Source organism: Lipophrys pholis (assembly GCF_963383615.2).
Source record: "Lipophrys pholis genome assembly, chromosome: 9".
Classification (NCBI taxonomy): Eukaryota; Metazoa; Chordata; class Actinopteri; order Blenniiformes; family Blenniidae; genus Lipophrys; species Lipophrys pholis.
This window is the reverse complement of record NC_137639.1, coordinates 31238086-31261701: the sequence shown is the minus strand read 5'-3', so window position 1 is coordinate 31261701 and position 23616 is coordinate 31238086. Positions and strand designations below refer to the sequence as shown.

General features: G+C 48.3%; 1 protein-coding gene across 2 annotated transcripts in view; it reads right to left on the bottom strand.

The window, feature by feature from the left end:
- The window catches only part of dennd4b (DENN/MADD domain containing 4B), a 28378-nt gene that overhangs the window by 3962 nt on the left and 800 nt on the right, over nt 1–23616 (bottom strand). The window contains exons 1-26 of one of the 2 annotated variants that reach the window (XM_080471733.1): nt 19533–19548; nt 14273–14635; nt 12066–12321; nt 11738–11807; nt 11241–11410; nt 9953–10194; nt 9817–9883; nt 8598–8656; nt 8387–8531; nt 8116–8291; nt 7867–7967; nt 6500–6715; nt 5839–5984; nt 5621–5754; nt 5423–5537; nt 4469–4675; nt 3582–3710; nt 3292–3433; nt 3065–3220; nt 2583–2820; nt 2207–2495; nt 1819–1923; nt 1554–1729; nt 1043–1199; nt 656–895; nt 52–148 (exon numbers count right to left, since the gene is read on the bottom strand). In XM_080471733.1, coding sequence (XP_080327859.1) covers nt 52–148; nt 656–895; nt 1043–1199; nt 1554–1729; nt 1819–1923; nt 2207–2495; nt 2583–2820; nt 3065–3220; nt 3292–3433; nt 3582–3710; nt 4469–4675; nt 5423–5537; nt 5621–5754; nt 5839–5984; nt 6500–6715; nt 7867–7967; nt 8116–8291; nt 8387–8531; nt 8598–8656; nt 9817–9883; nt 9953–10194; nt 11241–11410; nt 11738–11807; nt 12066–12321; nt 14273–14616 — 4177 coding nt within the window. In that variant the 5' untranslated portion in view covers nt 14617–14635; nt 19533–19548. Of the gene's footprint in view, nt 1–51; nt 149–655; nt 896–1042; nt 1200–1553; nt 1730–1818; nt 1924–2206; nt 2496–2582; nt 2821–3064; nt 3221–3291; nt 3434–3581; nt 3711–4468; nt 4676–5422; nt 5538–5620; nt 5755–5838; nt 5985–6499; nt 6716–7866; nt 7968–8115; nt 8292–8386; nt 8532–8597; nt 8657–9816; nt 9884–9952; nt 10195–11240; nt 11411–11737; nt 11808–12065; nt 12322–14272; nt 14636–19532; nt 19549–23616 lie in introns of those variants that run through there. The other variant, XM_080471734.1, reaches the window with a different exon arrangement.

The window sequence follows — 23616 nt, the reverse complement described above, 5'->3', positions numbered from 1 at the left end:
GAAATGCCAGTTCCAACCAAGCCTCAGTGTGTGTGTGTGTGTGTGTCTTACTGTGGATCCTCCACAGTACATAGAGGGGGGGCCACTGGTCCGTGTCGGGGGTCAACGTGTCCCAGAGCAGTCGAACTCTCACCGTCGAGTCCTCCGCCTGTCAAACACAGAGAGAGCAGCCCGTTACCGTGACAACGGAGGCAAACAAACTGAGTGGAAGTGCCCCTGTGTCCATGCGCTGGTTTCTGTGTTCAGAGATTTCTAACTTATAGCCCAGACAATACGGTAAAACAAGCAGAGCTTTAGTTGTTAAGCAGATCACACAGCTTATATCAAGGAGCAAATTACATATCAAACTCCGCCACGAGATGTCGCTGTACGGCCACAGAATGCTGCTATAGTACCTCAGAGAAAACCTCCATTATTACCATATTTGACTGCAAGAGTAAAATACTTTATCATCTAATGTAAGATTTGCAGGTCGTTATGCAAAACCAGAAATTAATCCGCAGGGGGCACAGGGGCCACAGGGGTCACAGGGGCAACAGGGACCATAGGGGCAACAGGGGTCACAGGGACCACAGGGACCACAGGGGCAACAGAGGTCACAGGGGTCACAGGGACCACAGGGGCAACAGAGGTCACAGGGGACCAGACCAGGTACCTGAGAGAAGTGGCTGACCAGCTGTGAGGCCCGGACCAGCTGCAGCAGGTTGTTGGGGAGGCCGAGTCGGTGGAAGAACCAGACCAGGTTCCAGAAGATGATGGAGTGACTGTCCAGGAACTGGTCCTGAGACAGGACCGCGTCACCCTCGTTCTCCAGGAGACTCTCCAGCTCCTTCCTCAGGACCAGAGGGCTCAGGTACGGCACGGTCACCTGAGGAGGTCCAGTCTGGGAGGAGCCCTGAGGAGGAGGAGGAGGAGGAGGAGGAGGAGGAGGAGGAGGAGGAGGAGGAGATGTGGTCATTCAGTGACACCAGCAGGATGGAGTGCAGACAAGTTCTCCTGGTTATGTGGTTCTGGTTCTTACTCTGGTGGTTCTGGTTCTTACCGTGGTGGTCCTGCTGGTCTCGGAGTAGCTGCTGGTCTCGGAGCCGGAGTCTTCGTTCAGGCCGTTACACTGCGGCCGCAGTGAGGCCTCGTGACCACTGGGGGGCCTCACTGCGTTCTGCACCTCGTCCTCCAGGTTCCAGTTGCTGCGCTCCACACTGTGGGAAGAACCAGCGCATCAGAAGAAGGTTTGACTCTGGACCGATCTTCTGCTTTTATTATGAAGTTCCAGACGACAGGAAGGAAACTCATCTAGTGAAAAAGTGACGGACCACAGAAAGTCAAAAGTCCAGAGAAATCTGAAGACTGAAAACACACAGCAGGACACCACTGCATGAAGTCAGGGACACTTATAAAACCCATCGTCTGTGAACACTGAACAGTGCTACCTGGTGAACACAAAGTGTAAATGATTGGATCGTCACTGTTTTAACGGTTTGACTCGTCACATGACGTCCCAACTGTTCTGGACTGCTTCCTGATCCGCGCCGAGGCTCCGGGCCGAGTTGTACCTGCTGACCGGTCCGAGGTCGCAGACCTCCGCGTTGAGGAAGGGCACGAAGGAGGCGCAGCAGAACGGGCAGGACGAGTTGAGGTTGGAGTCGTCGGACGTCCAGCCGGCCATGATCTCCTCGTCATACACCAGCGAGTTACAGCTCCGACACAGCGAGCAGCTCGACATCAGGACCTGCGGCGAGGGGGCGGGGTCACAGTGACATCAGCACAGAGGGGGCGGGGAAATCATCTCATCTTATGTACTCTTATTCCAATGATTACCTCCATCCCCGCCCCCTCCTGGTTGGCGTCCCACGACCTCCGCAGGGGACAGGCTGGACTGAGCGTCTCCGTCAGGTCCAGGTCGCTGCCGACAGACAGCGAGCTCTGAAAGAAGACGACATTGAGACAGAACATCAGAGAGCATGTGGGGCATTCAGGGGAAATCTGTAAACATAAAACCTCCTGACACGTGAGGCGTTCAGGGTACAGTTACTGCCAACATGTATGGTTTCATTCAGATTTCCATCAATTTGTTGGTCAATATTGAATAATTTTCAAGAAATTTGACAAACTTTAGTGGGTTTTTGACTGAGGCCCCGTTTAAATACATGATTTTTGTGTTTTCATTTCAGAAAAACATGAATCCGAATCGTGACTGAAGGCTCACCTCTGAGGTGGCACTGACCAGCCTTTCCTTGGCCTTCAGCAGAGTTTCGGCCACCTGAGCCTTCCTGGACGGCCTCTGCTCCGACACCCTTCGTCCTCCTCCTCCTCCTCCTCCTCCGGGCCGCCGGTCGTCCACGCTGGCAGCGCGGCGTACCAACACCCGGTGCCTGGTGGGCGTGAGCAGCTGCTGCAGCTTCCCCGCCAGCCCCCCTCGGCTCGGCGAGGACACGTTGTTGTAGTTCTCGTCCACGGCTTTGCTCCTGCCGGCAGAGTCTCTCGGACCCCCGGACCTGGAACGAGAAGTCAGTCAGCACATGAACAGAGCCAAAGCTGGAATCTCCTGCAGCCCCTGAAGGCGGCGCCCCGGACACCCCCACCTGCCATCCCTCTCCACAGGCTGGCAGCTGCAGTCCGGGTCCGGATCGGCCGTCTCGGAACACTCTTTATAGAAGTTGGAGAGGCAGATCTGACTGCGGCGGACCAGGACTCCACCGGGGGGCGCCGGAGGAGGCGTCGACGCGTCTCTCCGTCCCAGGGGGGGCTTACGGGAGACAGCGTCTCTGCAGCCGTTGGTCCCAGCATTCCGGAGGACTGTCTTCTGACGGAGGGTGACCTCTGGTGGACAGAGAGGAGACAGTTCCTCAGGTTCAACATGGAAACCAGAGACAAAGAGTGAACTATCTCAGACAAAAGCGTTGATTTCAGTTCATACATGTCACTGAATCAGCAGCCATAACTGTCATCTATTCTCACAATGAAGTTTCACAATTCGGCCCCGGGAAAGATTTTCATATATCATTCTACATGGCGTCCCAACTTGTCGGCACAGGAGGCAGAGGAGGAGGAGGAGGAGTCTTACTGTCACTGGGCGTCTTCATGCTGTTCAGACTGCTGCTCTTCATCAGTGAACCCGTCAGGGACTCGTGACTGGAGCTTTGGCTCAGCCCGCTCCAGCTAGACTGACGAATCAGAGAGCAGTGGGAGCGGGGCCTCAGATCAGGCTCCGCCCCAACTTCTGGAACACAGAAGAATCCGTTAACCCGTGTAACATGATGATTAAAGAAAGTTTATTGAAACAGTTCCGACCTCGTGACCCAACGGAGCCGCTCTTCTGCCTCCGTTTGATTGGCTGTCTGAACTGAGCCACGGCCAATAGGACGTTCCGCAGCTTGGCCCAGCGGAGCCGGCCGCCCTGATTGGTAGAGGGCCACTTACTCTCCAGGACAGCCTGAGGAGAGATGAGTGTGAGTGTGAGTGTGAGTGTGAGTGTGAGTGTGAGTGTGTGTGTGTGTGTGTGTGTGTGTGTGTGTGTGTGTGTGTGTGTGTGTGTGTGTGTGTGTGTGTGTGTGTGTGTGTGTGTGTGTGTGTGTGTGTACCTTGTTGTAGTAACCATAGGTGATGGTGTTGGGGGTAATTCCAGCCTTCTTCATCTCCAGCAGGACTCGAACTGCGAGGACCGGCTGACCGTACTGACCACACAGCTGCATGAGGATCCGGTAACACACCTGGAACACATCGAGAGCTGTGGGAAGTTCTCCTGAGAACCGGGAACCATCTGAGAAACCATCTGAACCATCCATCCATCCAGTACTTTCTAAAGGTTTAGAAACTTTAGTGCTCTCTGATTGGCTGAGTGCAGTTTTACTCGTCATATTAAAAAACTCAGTTGAACCTCCTCAGTAGGATTTCAATTCCTCAGCTGGACATTCAAACGTTGGGCCATCGCTCAGACACACTGAGACCATTGTGCCATCAGTTACCCAGAAACTTAAAGGGTCATATTGTGCAAACTTGACTTCCTGAAGGTTCTCCAGCAGTACTACCCGTCCCCATACCTGGACTGACGCCCCAGAAGTGAAGACAGTCTGTCCTCTCTGTCCCTGGCTTGTTTCAGCTTTTAAAAAGTGTGTTGCTCCAACCAGCCAATCAGAAATCAAACCCTATATAGTGTCATCGGGGGTTTAGCCAATCCCAATCAAGGTAGGCCCTCCCTTTGACTCCTCCCACAATTAGGTAGATCTGCTCTGGCAAATGGCACCACGAGAGGAAGTACTTCCTCCTCTTCCCAAGATGGGCATGTGTGGGCGGAGCCAGTCCAGCTCACACAGACACAGCAGATTCTGAATGCAGCTCCTATGATCCAATATTCAAATGAGGAAAATCAAGGAGGGGCTGGAAACTTTGAAAACAAGGTTTGATAATATGACTTCAAGTTTTGGTTCAACTGAGAAAGAACTGGACGATGCAGCGGCCCGAGTCTCACCTCGTCTGGCAGAACCACCCGGCGGTTCTCCATGTGCTTGAGAATGTCGTACGCCGTGTGCAGCGCGCGCACCTTGGCGCTCTCGGCCCGGACGAAGGTGGGCAGGTAGAGGAACCAGAGGCCGTAGCAGTGACCCAGAAGACACTTGGACCACATGTCGGGTACTGAGGCGTACTTCTGGGCTCGCTTCTGAGCCAGCTTGATCTCCTGGAAACACACCGGTCCACAGTCAGAAGTACACACAGAGAAAACAAACACACACGGATGGATGTTTGTGAGCCTCCATCAGCCATGTTTCTTTCTAATTATCTCCTGTTTGTTCTCTGAATCGTTGATGAGCAGTGAAATATTGATAGTCATTAAAGTACAATGATGCACAGTCAGACGGTTTCCATGGAAACAGGAGAAACTGGGTCAGCGTGCGACAGGAAGTAGTCCGACTCACAAACACTGAAGCCAAGAATAAAAGAAGCCACGTCAACTTCTGCCCACACAGCAGGGGGCGCTGCGGCGACTGCGTTTATTCTGCAGGCCGTGAAGGCCCCGTCAGCCAGCCAATCAGACGGCTCCGCTGGCTTCTGAGTCACTCATTAAATTCAGCTGAGTGAAGGCACTGAGAAGCTAATGCTAACAGCTAGCTACAGTCACATGACTTCAATCAGAACCAAACGGCTTCCAGGTTCACTCTGAAGTCTGAAAACGCCAGAACCTGATCCAACTCCAAAGTCTGAAGGAACAGAGCCCGTCGGGAATCAGTCCAGAACCGGCCTGAAAAGCTTCTAGACCAGAACAACAGAAGACCAACAACTGGTCCAAGAATCAGAGGATTCTTCCACCAAAGAACTGCTGGTTCCAGCTGTTCTTCACAAGTCAAGTCAGCTTCAAACATGGGCAGTCAGAGAACTCGGGCAGCTGAACCGGGCTCAGGTCCAATGGGAGTGCGGTGCTGCTCACCTGCTTGGTGCGCCGGGGGGCGGGGCTACTGGGGGCGCTGCCCTTGGTCGGGACTCTCAGCTGGTCCTGAGGCCGGTCGAAGAGTTCTGGCTTCAGTGAGGGAAAGGTCTCGTAGCTGGAGGAGACACAGGAGACACTCGGTACAGTCATGAGGGCAGAGGGACCCGACGAACAGGAAGACCCGGCGGGTCAGCTGACCTGTAAGGGGCGGGGCTCTCCGAGCCGTCGGGTTCCTGCGGCTCTTCGGGAGGCATGATGAAGACGGTGTGCTCGCCACTGTGAGTCTCGTTCAGGTCGATGAGACGAACCTCCTCCGGCTTCTCCACGTCCACCTGCTCACCGCAACAAACGATCACCATCATCATCTCCATCATCTTCACCACCTTCATCATCACCACCACCTTCATCATCATCACCTTCTGGACACACTCGTCGAAGAACTCCAGGCAGGCGTGTCGGTCGCTGACGAAGGAACATTCCTCGATGAACTGGGTGAACATCTGAGTTCTCGACAGCTGACCGAAGAACTTCTGCTGAGTACGATCACGAGACTTCAGGAACCCTGCAAGAGGAAGAGGAGGAGGAAGATTGATCAATTCTACTTCCATTTGCAAACAAACTCAACCGCGACTAAAATAAACGATTCAGTAATGGAGATTCAGATTGTTAATATGTCTGTTTCTGTCAGTGAGCCTGTACCCTGCAGGTTGAACAGTGAGCCTGTACCCTGCAGGTTGAACAGTGAGCCTGTACCCTGCAGGTTGAACAGTGAGCCTGTACCCTGCAGGTTGAACAGTGAGCCTGTACCCTACAGGTTGAACAGTGAGCCTGTACCCTGCAGGTTGAACAGTGAGCCTGTACCCTGCAGGTTGAACAGTGAGCCTGTACCCTACAGGTTGAGCAGTGAGTCTGTACCCTGCAGGTTGAACAGTGAGCCTGTACCCTACAGGTTGAACAGTGAGCCTGTACCCTGCAGGTTGAACAGTGAGCCTGTACCCTACAGGTTGAACAGTGAGCCTGTACCCTACAGCTTGAACAGTGAGCCTGTACCCTACAGGTTGAACAGTGAGCCTGTACCCTGCAGGTTGAAGAGCGAGCTGCAGTCGGTGGCCCTGTCGGACGGGGCCTGGGTGATGGGCAGCAGGAAGCTCCTGTATCCTCTCAGCAGGCAGCTCATGAAGTGCAGGAAGGCCTCCTGGATCTCCAGCTCCAGCTGCTTCTGCCGCCGGTAGATCTGATCGTAGTCCGTCAGCAGGAACTCCAGCGTGGCCTCCTCCTGCCCAGGGGTGCAGACTGCAGAGGGGGATGGAGGGTGGGGGGGGGGGGGTGGGGGAGATGCAGTGAATTCCAGAGGGACAACTGAGGCCCCGCCCACATGACAACACCCTTTAAGGTAACCGTCGTTTTTGTCCGATCATCCACACGACGCAGCGTTTTAGGAGCCTGAAAAGTGTTGGTTTTTTTGTTTTTTTTAAACGGATTCCAGAGTGGAGAGACTTGAAAATGCCGCTTGGGCTCTGACGCACATGAGCTGAAAACAATGATGTCATGGCCCCACCTCTCGACCTACGACCCCGCCTCCCTCTCTGTGACCTCACTTAACAACAACAACACGGCGGACTCTCTGCTCCAGAAGCTGCTGCTGCTGGTTTAATAAGGACACATGATGGATTTGTTCAGTACGAGGAGCAGCAGGAGGATTCTCTGTCTTCTTTTTTTTTTTCCGGTGTAATTTCCGAGTTACAGCACCACCTATAGGCCTGGCATATGTACTACATCGTGTTGAGACATGTTCATAGTTACATGTGGACGGAATTTTTTTTAAGAACGACGGGGAGAAACAAGCTCATTTTGGCTGGCGTGGATGGGGCCTGTGTCCGAGAGGCACGGGGGTAATTGCTAACTAGTCACTGCTCGCTAGCCACTGGTAACTGGTTTAAAGTAACTGTTTACTGGTTTTTGATTAGCAGCTACTATTTATTACTGGTAACTGTTACTACTAACTAGTAACTAATTACTGCAAACAAATTACTAGTTATAGCTAACTGTTCGGTGGTAACTGGGTACTGCTAACTATTTCCTGTTAACTAGTTACTGCTAATTCCTGTTAACTAGTTGCTACTTCCTGTTAACGGGTTACTGCTAACTACTTCCTGTTAACGAGATACTACTTCCTGTAAACTGGTTGCTACATCCTGTTAACCGGTTACTGCTAACTACTTCCTGTTAATGAGTTACTAAATCCTGTTAGGTAATTGCTACTTCCTGTTAACTAGTTACTACTTCCTGTTAAATGGTTGGAACTTCCTGTTAACTGGTTACTGCTAACTACAACCTGTTAACTGGCAACTACTTCCTGCAAACTAGTTGCTACTTCCTGTGAACTGGTTACTGCTAACTACTTCCTCTTAACTAGTTGCTACTTCCTGAACCTGGTGACTCACTTTTCTCCAGGGTCTTGTGCAGGTTGCTGAGGGTGTTGAACAGCGCCTTTCCGTGTTTCCTCGGTAACGATCGCCATGACAACGGCTTCTTATCCTCCGACCTGAAGAACAGTTTTTTTTTACATTGATCAGTTTACATTTACTGTTCACCTTCACTATTCTCATGAAGTTTATTGTATTTATCATGCGTTGATCTTTCATCAGTGTTTTGATGTATTTCCTGGAGGGTGTGCAGCGGCAGCGACTCACTGGAAGATGGTGTTGGTGTCCAGGTCCACACACACCACGTCGGTGGGGGGGTCGTACAGGTCGAAGTAGCTGGAGTGGACGCCCACGATGAAGGGCATCGGTGCCAGCAGCACGTCGGCCATCTGCAGCGGGCACAGCGGGATGTAGGGACACAGCCAGCGCAGTGGGAAGCTCATCTGAGGGACGGGGCGGGAATCGAACCGTGACTCGGCAGTCACACCGAAGCATCACCGCTTTAATGTGTGCGTCTGTGTGTGTGTGTGTGTCTCACAGAGACGAGGGCCTCGCTGACAGACGTCAGGACGTCGGGTCTCAGCGAGTGAAGAAGCAGTTTGTGTTCTGTCAGGACGGCCAGCAGCAGCGTGCAGGCGTTCTCCGGACCTAGGTTCTGCAGCAGCTTCAGGAAGCTCGCACCACTACACACACACACACAGGTTAGCAGTTTGATGAAATCCGGAGAAGGTAATTGAAGGTGAACTGACCTGAGAGGGAGGGGGGACGAGACCGGCTGGCACAGCAGCAGGTTGTCATATGGCGAGAGCTGCAGGGGGGACACACACACACACGCACACGCACACGCACGCACACACGCACGCACACACACACACACACACACATTAGAGAATATTGCAGGGGTGTTAGTTTGGTGTTACAGGAGTATTATAGTAGTATTGATGGGGTATTACAGGGGTGTTATAGTGGTATTACAGGGCTATTAGAGGGGTGTTAGGGGTATTACATACCTCTAGAGGGGTATTACAGGGCTATTAGAGGAGTATTACTTACCCTCTAGAGGGGTATTACAGGGCTATTAGAGGAGTATTACTTACCCTCTAGAGGGGTATTACAAGGCTATTAGAAGAGTATTACTTACCCTCTAGGGGGTATTACAGGGCTATTAGAGGAGTATTACTTACCCTCTAGAGGGGTATTACAGGGCTATTAGAGGAGTATTACTTACCCTCTAGAGGGGTATTACAGGGCTATTGCAGGGGTATTAGTTACTCTCTAGCGGGGTATAAAAAAGAGAAAGTCGGTATAATCTGAAAGGAACAGACATCTTTAAAAAACCCAGATTCAGAACCAAACTCATGGAACGAATCATTTCAGTGAAAAGAATTAATATGTGGAACGGACTTAAGAAAGAAATTAAAGAGTCAAAAAACATAATGGTTTTTAAGAAACAAATCAAAAATATGATACTCAACAAATATGAGAGTACCACTTGATAGGAGAACCCAGATGAAAGTTGATATTTTGTGTTTTGAAAAAATGAAAACTATATAAAATGTATTGTGTGTAATGTAGATAATATATGTATAAATAATGTAAATGTGGAAACTGACGACAAAATATGTATATTTGTATAAACTGTAGAGACTTAAAAGAAGTAGAAATATTCTATGCTCATGTAAGTTCAGATTGCAAATTGAATCATTTGTAAAACTGTAAAAGAAACAAAAGACTGAAAATGTATAAAGGGGTAGGAAACAAGTTTTACTTCAACCTACTCCTTTTCGAATTGTATGTACAGTATATTACTTTCTTTTTATTTTTTATTTTATTTTTATTTTTTTTGCATTGTACAAATTCGAAATAAATACTACTACTACTACGACTACTACTACTACTACTATAAAGCTCTGTGTGAGCTCTGCTCTAAAGACAAGGGTTTGGGGGTTCGGGTGTTCGGGTCAGTACCTGGACCAGGATGCGAGGACGCTGCGGCGAAGGAAACGGGACGTTGTGCATGAAGCTGGAGACGTGTCTGCAGAGAGAGGAACATGGTGAGCGTCATGGCGACACGGCGGGACGGTGCAGGCGGGTGGACTCGTACTTCTCCAGCGGCAGCACGTGGGGCCCGGAGATGGAGTATCTGTAGATGAAGGTGAGGAACTTCTGGAAGACGGTGAAGAAGGGCCAGTGGGACAGGACGCAGATGCTCTTCTTCACCTGCAGGCTGCGGTTGGTGATGGGCCGGCGGTCCACCACACTGAGCAGACCCAGCCGGACGCTCTGATGCTCCGACAGCAGCTCCCGGGGAAACGACTCGTAGAACTGAATCGCTGCTCCATAGACCTGCAGGAGCCCGGGACGTTGTTACTGCACAGAACTGGAACTACACGTCAGTTACTGATTACTCTGAGAAAAGCAGCCGGCGACAGCAGATGTCTGGACTTCATTGATCTCTATTCTGCCTGAAATGAAAATTGCATTGTCATTTCTGAAAAGTTTCAAGTTTCCACGGCAACGTTCTGAAAATGATGTAGTTTCCCTGTTGGACCACCAGTTGGTGCTGTTGTTAGTTTTAGTACTAAAAGCAGACACACACACACACACACACACACACACACACACACACACACACACACACACACACACACACACACACACACACACACACACACACACACACACACACACACACACACACACACACACACACACACACACACACACCGAAGAGAACAATGAGCTCTAAACATTAACACTGGAAGAACACGGATATTCTAGTGGGCAGACCACCAAGTTGGATTGTTATTACAGTGACTGTCAAAATAAAAGTATCAGGGTGGATTGTTTTTACAGTGACTGTCAAAATAAAAGTACCAAGGTGGATTGTTATTACAGTGACTGTCAAAATAAAAGTATCAGGGTGGATTGTTATTACAGTGACTGTCAAAATAAAAGTATCAGGGTGGATTGTTATTACAGTGACTGTCACAATAAAAGTATCAGGGTGGATTGTTATTACAGTGACTGTCAAAATAAAAGTACCAAGTCCAGGAGAATATGGACTGGGAGTCATGACACCACGGAGGAAACTTTGTTCTGATTGGCTCTACTGAGCATGTGCAGAACTACTAGTTACTACGGTGACCACCAGCAGGAGCAGCACTTCCACCGTCTACTTGGGACCGAGTGTTTTCACAAAGTGTTGTTTTCACTGCGTTACACGGCGACGGAGTGTTTTCAGTGGCTCCGACACCAAATCACAACAAAAGCTTTGTGTTTCTACTTGAACTTGTCGCGGTGTGGGCGGGGCCTAGAAGGGAACCATTGTTGTTGTTGCTGCTGTAGTTTGTGTCGTGGTGGTGGTTGTTGTGTCAGAGGTTACCGCTCACCTTGTCCCCGGAGGCGGAAGTGAGGACGAAAGTGGAGAAGACGGGCAGCTGGTACTTGGTGTTCAGAGGCCAGCTCTCCACGGTAACGCCCATCGGCAGGCAGAAGACCGGAACCGACTCGGGCAGAGGGAAGGACTCCAGGTCCTCGGCTGGGTACCGGCTGATCAGACCTGCAACACACACACACACACACACACACACACACACACACACACACACACACACACACACACACACACACACACACACACACACACACACACACACACACACACACACACACAGTAACAATATACATTGTGATAGAGCGTTTGTTACCATGATTACAGCATCTTAATCATTAACGGTGACACAGATCAGGATTAAACTCTTATCAATGTTCGTACTTTGTCCGAGTGTTTAAAAAGTGTCGTCTGTGTGTGTGTGTGTGTGTGTGTGTGTGTGTGTGTGTGTGCGTGTGTGTGTGTGTGTGTGTGTGTGTGTGTGTGTGTACTCACTGGCCTCGTAGAGGAGAGCGTTAGCTTTAGCAACGGCTCGTTTGTAGCAGAGGTAGAGAGCTGGACCGAACTGGAAAGACACACACACACACACACACACACACACACACACACACACACACACACACACACACACACACACACACACACACACACACACACACACACACACACACACACACACACACACACACACACACACACACACACACACACACACACACAACTTATTTTGAAAGTTGGAGCTTTGCAGTCAGTCTTTACCTTGCTCCCAGGGCTTTTAAATTTACTTTGGAAACGTGTGGGCTCTTACTGTGAAGGGACTCACCATGCTGGTGTTGAGGTTCCTGTCCACCCTGCAGAAGGTGTGCGGCGCCACGTCGCCCTTGCCGGGCAGCAGCAGCGTAATGTCAGTGACGCCCAGCGTGTGCAGGCCCTGACCGTCCGGCGCGCGGCGGTACGTCACGAAGACGCGGTGAGACGGCGGCGCGGCGCCGGAGCTCAGGCTGGCGGAGCGGCTGTACGGTGTCGTCTCGATCACGTACCAGCCCGGCTTCAGGGGGTCCTTCCCCTCATACAGAACCCTGCAGGAGGCACATTCATCCAGTCATCTACTCATCAGCTCATGAATCCATTTATTCATCCTTTAATTCATCCCTCATTTATCGCCTCTCAAATTTAAACTTCCTGTGATGCAATAGGTGATCTGAGATGTAATCTGGGAGATTCCCCTTGTTACCCCCGGCAGGATACTGAAAACCCGGCCTGAACATGAAGGGAACAAAGGCGGACAGCAGCTTTCTGTCGAGCACAGAGCGAAGCCGCCACATTACATAATCCTGCAGATTATATAATCTGAAGCTGTAATACATCATTACATCACACGAGCTGCAAACGCTGCGACTGGGTGTGATGCCTCACCAAGCGTCACCACAGAAGAAGAGGGGACGCCTCCAGCTGAGACCTCAGATTAAATCCCAGCGAGTCAAACTAGACCGATGAAGCTGTTTTGATCCCTGCTGACAGTCGGCAGGTTACTACCCATCACCCACACCATGACCAGTACTAACTAGTAATAACTAACCCAAACAGCAGCCCAAACCCATGATTAACCAATACATCAGCGGTCCATTCAGCCCAAAATCCAGTCCTAACTAGTCTAAACAACACTACACATCCAGTCCTAACTAGTGTAAACAGCACTAAAAATCCAGTCCTAACTAGTCTAAACAAAACTACACATCCAGTCCTAACTAGTCAAAACATCTAAACAACACCACACATCCAGTCCTAACTAGTCTAAACAACACTACACATCCAGTCCTAACTAGTGTAAACAACACTACACATCCAGTTCTAACTAGTCTAAACAACACAACACATCCAGTCCTAACTAGTCAAAACAACACAACACATCCAGTCCTAACTAGTCAAAACATCTAAACAACACAACACATCCAGTCCTAACTAGTGTAAACAACACTACACATCCAGTCCTGACTAGTCAAAACAACACTACACATCCTGTCCAAACTAGTCTAAACAACACTACACACCCAGTCCTAACTAGTGTAAACAGCACTAAAAATCCAGTCCTAACTAGTCTAAACAAAACTACACATCCAGTCCTAACTAGTCAAAACATCTAAACAACACCACACATCCAGTCCTAACTAGTCTAAACAACACTACACATCCAGTCCTAACTAGTGTAAACAACACTACACATCCAGTTCTAACTAGTCTAAACAACACAACACATCCAGTCCTAACTAGTCAAAACAACACTACACATCCTGTCCTAATTAGTGTAAACAACACTACACATCCTGTCCTAACTAGTGTAAACAGCACTACATATCCAGTTCTACCTAGTGTAAACAACTACCCATAACAAGTAAAAAATCACCTCTAACTAATCACAAGTCAATGATCAGGTTACTAAAGTATAACTAGTACAAAGAACAATCAAAAACCTGCTCATAACTAGTCGAAAGCAAGGCCAAACAATCCCACATGACTAGACAGTGATCTGTTCAAACGGAGCTCACCTGTCAATAAGCAGTCGAAATCTCACTAACCGGAACAAAACTAGTCTTAACCAGTCCAAACACCAGATTATTGCTAATCTACACAACTGTGTTTAACGAGCTGAAACAAATGTAAAGACCAGACTTTATGTAATCCAACCATCAGAAATGGTCATAGTCTGGTTATGAACTGTTCTGAAACCATGAGCCCATAACTACACCACTAACCACTTTAACCAGGTCTCGACTGCTTCATAACTACCCCATATCCTCTTTATCTACCCGCCCTGACCACTGCTAAAAATATGTCCCGGCGAGTCTAAACAACGATCTACAACCACGTTTAATCAGCCAGGAGTCTAAAGACTAGTTTAGTCCTGAAACTAGTTAACCAGCAGCTGTTTGAGCCTTGTCCTGATGAGTCCTGAGTGAAGTCGAGCTCCTGGTCTGACCTTTGACCCCGTGTGGCCCCCGGTGTGTGTGTGTGTGTGTGTGGGCGTCTCACCCCAGGTCGAGGACCGGCGGTTTGTCCCGCCCCCGGCGGTAACACAGGTACAGGTGTGGGTTGTTGATGAGGCCGGCGCTCAGCTCGGCCGAGTGTCCGCCCAGCGTCTTCTCGATGCAGGTGAAGCCCTCTGGCACCTCCTCCCCGAGCCCCCGGGCGATCACCACCAGGTCGGTGACCGGCTCCACCGCCCGGCCCGAGGAGGAGGAGGAGGAGGAGGAGGAAGAGGAGGAGGAGCAGGTGGAGGTCTTTCCATCCTCGTCCAGGGGCCTCCAGGGCCCCGCCGGGTCCAGACCTGCCACTACAAAGTAGTCCACCAGCTGGGGACATTTCTCCTCTGTCATGCCTCCTGTGGGTCCGCCACTGCAGGGAGACAGAGCACGGTCGCACGGTCACACGGTTTGATTCCCTCAATGCACATGAAGAGGAAAAGAACGCCCACACAACAACGCCGTTTCATGTAACCATCGTTTTGGTGTGGTCATCCACAGCGCAAAATTAGTCTTCTCTTTTTTTTTAAAAATAGGTTCCAGAGTGGAGAATTTTGTAAACAAACGCTGCCTCGGCTTTGACGTGAATTAATTTCACTTATATAAAACTTTACACCAGCTTCAGCAGGCCCAAAGCGCTTTACACCGTCAGTTACATTCACCCATTCATGGTCGCCATGCAAGGCGAGGCCTCATCCATCCATTGGATGTGTCTCGCTCAAGGACACTTCGACATGAGGACAGGTGGAGACGGGAATCAAACCTGCAACCTTTCTATTGGGAGACGCTCTACCACCTGAGTCACAGCCGCCTCATTCGCACGGAAAAGCTGAGAACAGCATATTTTCCATCGTGTCACACGACAACGTTTTCAAGTGAAACAGAAAACTTCCGAGGCGTTTTGGGTTTACGATTACGAGACGACGACGCTAAGCGACGATGAAAACCAACATTTTGAAAGCACGCCGACTACGTCTCCATGGAAACGGGATAATGCAACTTTTCTGTTCTTCTGCACATGCTCAGTAGAGCCAATCAGAACCAGGTTTCCTCCGTGGTGTCATGACTCCCAGTCCTCATTCTCCTGGGACGATGGTTTTATTTTGACAGTCACTGTAATAACAATCCAACTTGGTAGTTTTATTTTGACAGTCACCATAATAACAATCCAACTTGGTAGTTTTATTTTGACAGTCACCATAATAACAATCCAACTTGGTAGTTTTATTTTGACAGTCACCATAAGAACAATCCAACTCGGTCGTCTGTCCGAGAATATATATTTTTTGTTTATTTCGAACACGTCGGTACAACAAAACAACATTTTTTTATAAAAACACAAACAAACACAAAGCAACGCATGAAAATAACTAAGTGATAGATAACTAATTTACTCCGACCCCTTATTCACCTCAACCACCAGTCATTCATACCCCTGTAATCTATTTTACATACATATAATGTACACACACACACACACACACACACACACACACACACACACACACACACACACACACACACACACACACACACACACACACAGACACACACACACACACACACACACACACACACACACACGAGCCCATTCTTCTCTGCTGCGTGTGTCTGTCTGTGGTTTCATTACCAAAACTAACAACAGCACCAACTAGTGGCCCAACATGAAAACTACATCGTTTTCAAAACGTTGTCATGTCAATGTGAAACTTTCCTGGAACAAAAGAGCAAAAATCGTTTTCACTGGCGTTGTTGTGGCGTAAAACGAGGCCTGATATCTGTAGAGAACGAAGCATCGCAGGCGGAGCGGCGACACTGAGGCTTTATGCTAAATAATACAGAGGGATAAAAATAGGAAGCTGCTCTTATGTAACAGTGAATGTCGCTCGTCCTCTCTCACCCTGCAACCTCTGAATCACTGGGACCAGGACTATGACAAGACACACACACACACACACACACACACACACACACACACACACACACACACACACACACACACACACACACACACACACACACACACACACACACACACACACACACACTGTGGTTTCAGATGTTTCCTCGCTGGAGGGACGGTGAGTTTTGGTCTCCGTCAGCAGATCGTAACGTTTCACTTCCTTCCTGTTTCACAGTCTCATCAGGACCATGGAGGCCGAGAGACGAGGAGGACAGCAGGTCACTGGCGAGTCCCTTAACAGGACCAAACCCTGCATCCGGCTCACGGACCACATCCTGGACGCGCCAGACCAGGTCCAGGAAACGGGTCTAACCCCACCTGAAACCAAGGCACTGGTCTCCCAGTCACACACACATTCACACAACGGAATAATCCATCCATTGGGAGGAATTCTGGGGTTCACAGTCCTGCTCAAGAACACTTCGACATGTGAACAGGTGGAGATGGGAATTGAACCTGCAACCTTCCGACTCGGAGAGACTGCTCTGAACCCGGCTGGGAAACAAAGTCCAAATCGTTCAAAACTGGATCAAAAGTATTGAACTGATCGGAAACCTGATCCGAGTTGAAAAGACAAAAACCAGGTCCTGGGCCTCGTTTACACGACAAGGTTGAGCCACGAGTCGGCACTGTTGTTAGTAATGAACACACACACACACACACACACACACACACACACACACACACACACACACACACACACACACACACACACACACACACACACACACACACACACACACACACACACACACACACACACACCAGAGAACAATGAGCTCTAAACATTAACAGGAGAACACGGACATTCTAGTGGACAGACCACCAGGTTAAATTGTTATTACGGTGACTATCAAATTAAAAGTACCAAGTTGGATTGTTATTACAGTGACTATCAAATTAAAAGTACCAAGTTGGATTGTTATTACGGTCACTAGCAAAATAAAAGTACCAAGTTGGATTGTTATTACGGTCACTATCAAAATAAAAGTACCAAGTTGGATTGTTATTACAGTGACTATCAAATTAAAAGTACCAAGTTGGATTGTTATTACGGTCACTAGCAAAATAAAAGTACCAAGTTGGATTGTTATTACGGTCACTATCAAATTAAAAGTACCAAGTTGGATTGTTATTACAGTGACTATCAAATTAAAAGTACCAAGTGGGATTGTTATTACGGTCACTATCAAAATAAAAGTACCAAGTTGGATTGTTATTACGGTGACTGTCAAAATAAAACTACCAAGTCCAGGAGAATGAGGACTGGGAGTCGTGACACCACGGAGGAAACTTTGTTCTGATTGGCTCTACTGAGCATGTGCAGAAGGACTAGGTACCAACGTGGTAGTAGTACCAACAGTGTTACTACATCTGAGACGAAGAGAACTTCAGCGTTCTCAGTGGATCCGACAATAAGAAACAGGTAACCAGCAGAAAGAGGAAGGATGCGGTTAAAAAGAAGAAACCCAGAATCAAAAAATAAAACTGCTCATCAGATCACTTCCTCTTGCAAAGATTCAATGACACCGAGACACCGAGACACAGAGACACAGAGACACCGAGACACCGAGACACAGAGACACAGAGACACAGAGACAGCGAGACACATTAAAACCAGTTACCAGTTCTGAGGAACCAATGGGAACCTTCTGTCAGGTTTCACATCGGACACTCCAGATGCTTATCAATGACTTTATTCTAACAACGTCATGAGGCTCAAACCATCAACAAGACACTGTGTGTGTGTGTGTGTGTGTGTGTGTGTGTGTGTGTGTGTGTGTGTGTGTGTGTGTGTGTGTGTGTGTGTGTGTGTGTGTGTGTGTGTGTGTGTTCTCTGAAGGAACACACCAGCAAGTTCAGCTAAAACTGTCAATTTCACCAGAGTTACTTCTCCTTTTACACAACTGGTGTGCAACATTGGAATTCACACACACACACACACACACACACACACACACACACACACACACACACACACACACACACACACACACACACACACACACACACACACACACACACACACACACACACACACACACACACACACACACACACACACACACACACACACACTAGGCATTGTGATACAGTGTTTGTTACCATGGTTACAGCATTTTACTCATTAAAGGTGACACAGATCAGGACTAACTTTGGTCTGGTTCAGGACTGGATTAGTTGTCAACAAGATTAAGATTAGTTTAGGACTAGTTCAGGGCTGGTTTAGGGACTAGATTTAGGACTAGTTCAGGGCTGGTTTAGGACTAGGTTTAGACTGCCTCAGGGCTGGTTTAGGGACTAGATTTAGGACTAGTTCAGGGCTGGTTTAGGACTAGGTTTAGACTGGCTCAGGGCTGGTTTAGGGACTAGATTTAGGACTAGTTCAGGGCTGGTTTAGGCCTAGGTTTAGACTGGCTCAGGGCTGGTTTAGGGACTAGATTTAGGACTAGTTCAGGGCTGGTTTAGGACTAGGTTTAGACTGCCTCAGGGCTGGTTTAGGGACTAGATTTAGGACTAGTTCAGGGCTGGTTTAGGACTAGGTTTAAACTGGCTCAGGGCTGGTTTAGGGACTAGATTTAGGACTAGTTCAGGGCTGGTTTAGGACTGGTTCAGGGCTGGTTTGGGACTAGATTTAGGGCTGGTTCAGGGCTGGTTTAGGGCTGGTTTAGGACTAGGTTTACACTGGTTCAGGGCTGGTTTAGGTTGAGGAAGCAGTTTATTTGTGGAGTAAAAGTGGAGGTGACTCAGCGTTAACCTTGGTGGGATTCGGGGGAACGCGGCTGCAGGTGGTCACGGTGAACTGAAACTACCAGATTCCGTCACGCTGGTGAGCGAGTTGTGAAAACCTGCTTCCTGAATAAAAAGTGAAGTGCTGCTTCACCTGTGACCAACAACAAACCTCCCAGAAATAAAGCTGCAGGACGCAGAGAAGCAATACGACACGTTTCAGCTCCAAGCAGCTCCAACGGAACGGAAACACACGGAGGGAAACTACCACGCCATTCAAGGGAATAAAATCATTTACAGGAGAGATTCGGTTTACGATGATATTTAAATTAATATATAGAAATATATTATTTCATATTTGTTTTTCTAAATATAAAAAAAAACTATATTGACATAAATTGACTATTTTTTCTCTTTATAAAATTTCCGATTTAAGCTTTTTTTTTTCTGTTTTTATATATTTTCAAAATGTTGGCGTGATACTCATGCTGGCCTGCAGGGTGCGTACACGCGCGCACGCACACGCCGTGTGTGTGTTTTTTTTGTATGTCAGCGCCGTGGGTTAAGTGGTACTGACGGAGGGTGGAGGCGACGCGATGGACCACAACGGCTCTCTGTCTCCTGCGGTCGTCACGGAAACGCGCAGCAGCCTCGATGACATCAGAGCCGCGACGCCGACGTGGCGCTCCAGGAGCTAACGCTCGCATCAAGGCTAATTCCACACAGAGCGCAGTTTGTGGCGTCTGGAGGCTCAAACGGGACAGTTCCTCTGTTCTGCTCCTCGTATCTGGAGAACAGCTGAGTAAAACCAACAGCAGCAGCTTATTAAACACTGAATTAATGAATGAACAGAAACACAGCCTGTGAAACAACCAACCTACACACTTCCTGCCGCGTGCTGATCGTCATTCCTCTGCTGGGCTTTCAGGTTGAATTCAGCGGCGACAGAAATGAGAAAGTGAGAAAGAGAAACACGAACCGCAAAGAGCAGCAACATCGGAAAGTACAGAAAGTCTTCAGGTTCCTAAGTCGCTTTCACTTTCTGAATCGACTCTGCAGCGGAAAAACACACACACACACACACACACACACACACACACACACACACACACACACACACACACACACACACACACACACACACACACACACACACACACACACACACACACACACACACACACACACACACACACACACACACACACACACACACACACACACACACACACACACACCGACCTCACAACCAGACCAGCAACGAGCAAAACCAGCAACTGATGATGACTTTGTGTCAGTTAACATAAAGACCAACACCAGAACAACCAAAGAGACTGATAAACTAGATCAACCAAAGACCAGACAACCCGACCAACATAGAGACTAACAAGCAAACAGATGAATAAACAGACAGATCAACAACCAGACAGACCTACATAAAGACCAGACAGACCAAAATAAAGACCAGACAGACCTACATAAAGACCAGACAGACCAAAATAAAGACCAGACAGACCAAAATAAAGACCAGACAGATCCACATAAAGACCAGACAGACTCAGATAAAGACCAGACAGACCCAAATAAAGACCAGACAGACCTACATAAAGACCAGACAGACCCACATAAAGACCAGACAGACTCAAATAAAGACCACCAGACAGACCCACATAAAGACCAGACCCACATAAAGACCAGACAGACTCAAATAAAGACCACCAGACAGACCCACATAAAGACCAGACCCACATAAAGACCAGACAGACTCAAATAAAGACCACTAGACAGACCCACATAAAGACCAGACAGACTCAAATAAAGACCACTAGACAGACCCACATAAAGACCAGACAGACCCAGATAAAGACCAGATGGACCAGCTGTGTCAGCAGGTTGGTGCTGATCCCCTATGCGCTTCATGTCAGATCGTGAGACGTCGTCATCACGGAGACGTTCACACACACCGACGGGCTCATGCTGTGATGTGAGAACGTTTCACTGAGTCATGCAGAACTTTTTGCCGAGTCATCATGAGTCAAATCTTCAGATTCAAGCCCGTCAGTCACGGTGAGACGCAGGCCGACTGGGACCGGGACTCATCAGACCGCCGGCTCTATTTAAAGCTCGGACTTCGGGGACGCTCCAAGAGGAGGACCCGGATCGTTCCGGAGCGGGTTAAATATCCCCGGGCTAAATTTAGAGAGGACACTCCAAAAGCAGCTCACATGTGATGATGCAGCAGCAGTGATGGCGACAACAAGCGGGCGGAGGAGGTTTACAGCGGCAGCCGTCCGCAGACCGACTCCGGGTCATCGGTGAAGAACAAACACGACACAGACACACAACAATGACAGCCAACTAATTACAGTTACTCATTACTGGTTCAATGAGTACTTCACTCATTGTAGAGATAATATGTAACTAGTTACTTGGTGAAGTTCCTGTGGTCATAATGGTAACATAGCTGTATTAATCTAGAATTAGCATTAGCATTAGCTGCGCTGCTAGTACTCATTAAGTTCCTCTGAAGCTGCATCAGTTAGAGAAGGAAGATGCTCTATAATCTGATGTTAGAGGGGGAAGATGCTCTATAGTCTGGCGTTAGAGGAGGAAGATGCTTTATAATCTGGATGTTAGAGGAGGAAGATGCTCTCTAATCTGGATGTTAGAGGAGGAAGATGCTCTATAATCTGATGTTAGAGAAGGAAGATGCTCTATAATCTGATGTTAGAGGAGGAAGATGCTTTATAATCTGGATGTTAGAGGAGGAAGATGCTCTCTAATCTGGATGTTGGAGGAGGAAAAGGCTCTATAACCTGGATATTAGAGGAGGGAGATGCTCTATAATCTGGATGTTGGATGGGGAAAGGCTCTATAATCTGATGTTAGAGGAGGAAGATGCTTTATAATCTGGATGTTAGAGGAGGAAGATGCTCTCTAATCTGGATGTTGGAGGAGGAAAAGGCTCTATAACCTGGATATTAGAGGAGGGAGATGCTCTATAATCTGGATGTTGGATGGGGAAAGGCTCTATAATCTGGATGTTGGAGGAGGGAGATGCTACATAATCTGATGTTAGGCGAGGAAGATGCTCTATAACCTGGATATTAGAGGAGGAAGATGCTCCATAATCTGATGTTAGAGGAGGAAGATGCTCTATAACCTGGATGTTAGAGGGGGAAGATGCTCTATAACCTGGATGTTAGAGGAGGAAGATGCTCTATAACCTGGATGTTAGAGGGGGAAGATGCTCTATAAGCTGGATGTTAGAGGGGGAAGATGCTCTATAAGCTGGATGTTGGCTCTTCCTGTGTTAAATTGCAGCTCTTAGAAATGTAAGCAAACCACTATTTAAGCACGCTAATGCTAATCACAGCTACAGTGGAAACATGCAAATGCTAATGCTACTTCAGCGTTTCAAGTTTGCGTCAGGAGGGCGGCGTTAGTTCAGGATTAGACAGTTTCCTCCTTCAGTAAACAGAAGTTTGGTTTGGTGGTAAACGAGAGGCTTGATTAAAGCTAACGCTAATAACTGGCTCAGCGAGGACAGAGAGACTGCAGCTCCCGTCTCCGTCGCTAAAATAGCATTCTCAGGCTGGCAGCTGGATGCTAATGCTAACTGTTAATCAGTGAATGCTTCTGACTTGGATGAGGCTGATCTAGTCTCTGACGTGTCCAAGTAACGTCACGAAAACCAGCTCAGAGTGTCGGAAGACACCGAGCCGAACCAACGAAAGGGGAGAACAACACCGGAACAACAACAACAACAACAACAAGAACAAAAACATAAGAACCAATAGAAACCTGTTTTTGAAAATAATACCAGTAATAACCAGAAAATTCTCCAGTTGCCAGGAAATACAAGGAAAAAAAACTCCCAGAAAATGGGAACTTTCAAAGTCAACAGCAACTAAAGCAAACGTAGAAAAACCAAAAACAATAGAGACGAATAGAAGCCAGTAAAATCTGTGATGACGAGCGGAAACCAACGAATCAACAGCAGCCATTAAAGTGAAGAAGCAGATGGACTCTGATCGCTCTGTTCTCACACCGGTAGCCAATCAGAAACGTTCCTCATCCATAGAAGACAAACTGTCCAGCTGACCAATCAGCTGCTGACTCTGGTTACCATGGTGATTCAGGATGGCAGAGACACAACAATTAAAATGTTTTAGATTGAAGTTTTTTTCTACTGTCAGGAGAAACACGGTTTGATGAAGGAACCGAACCACAGCGCGCTGACAGAACCGAAGCAGGAAACTGCGTGGAACCCAAAGTCTTTCACAATAAAATAGAATTTAAAGAAACATGAAGTCGCCAAAAATCTGATTTCCTCTGAGACCTTGAACGCATCAGAGGAGGTCAGAGGTCAGAGGTCAGAGGGAGCTTTCAGGGTTGTATGAAATGTTCAAACTGAGGACATTTCTCCACTCCGTCATCACACACACACACACACACACACACACACACACACACACACACACACACACACACACACACACTTACTTCTGTGTTACTGACTCAAGTGTGCGTGCTATTTAGTGTGTTGTTAAGTGTGTATGTTGTGATGTAATGACTGTGTGTTGATGCATCTCTGTCGTGATGGGCGTTTGTAGTGAGGAGTGTGTTGCTGGGTGTGTGTGTGTGTGTGTGTGTGTGTG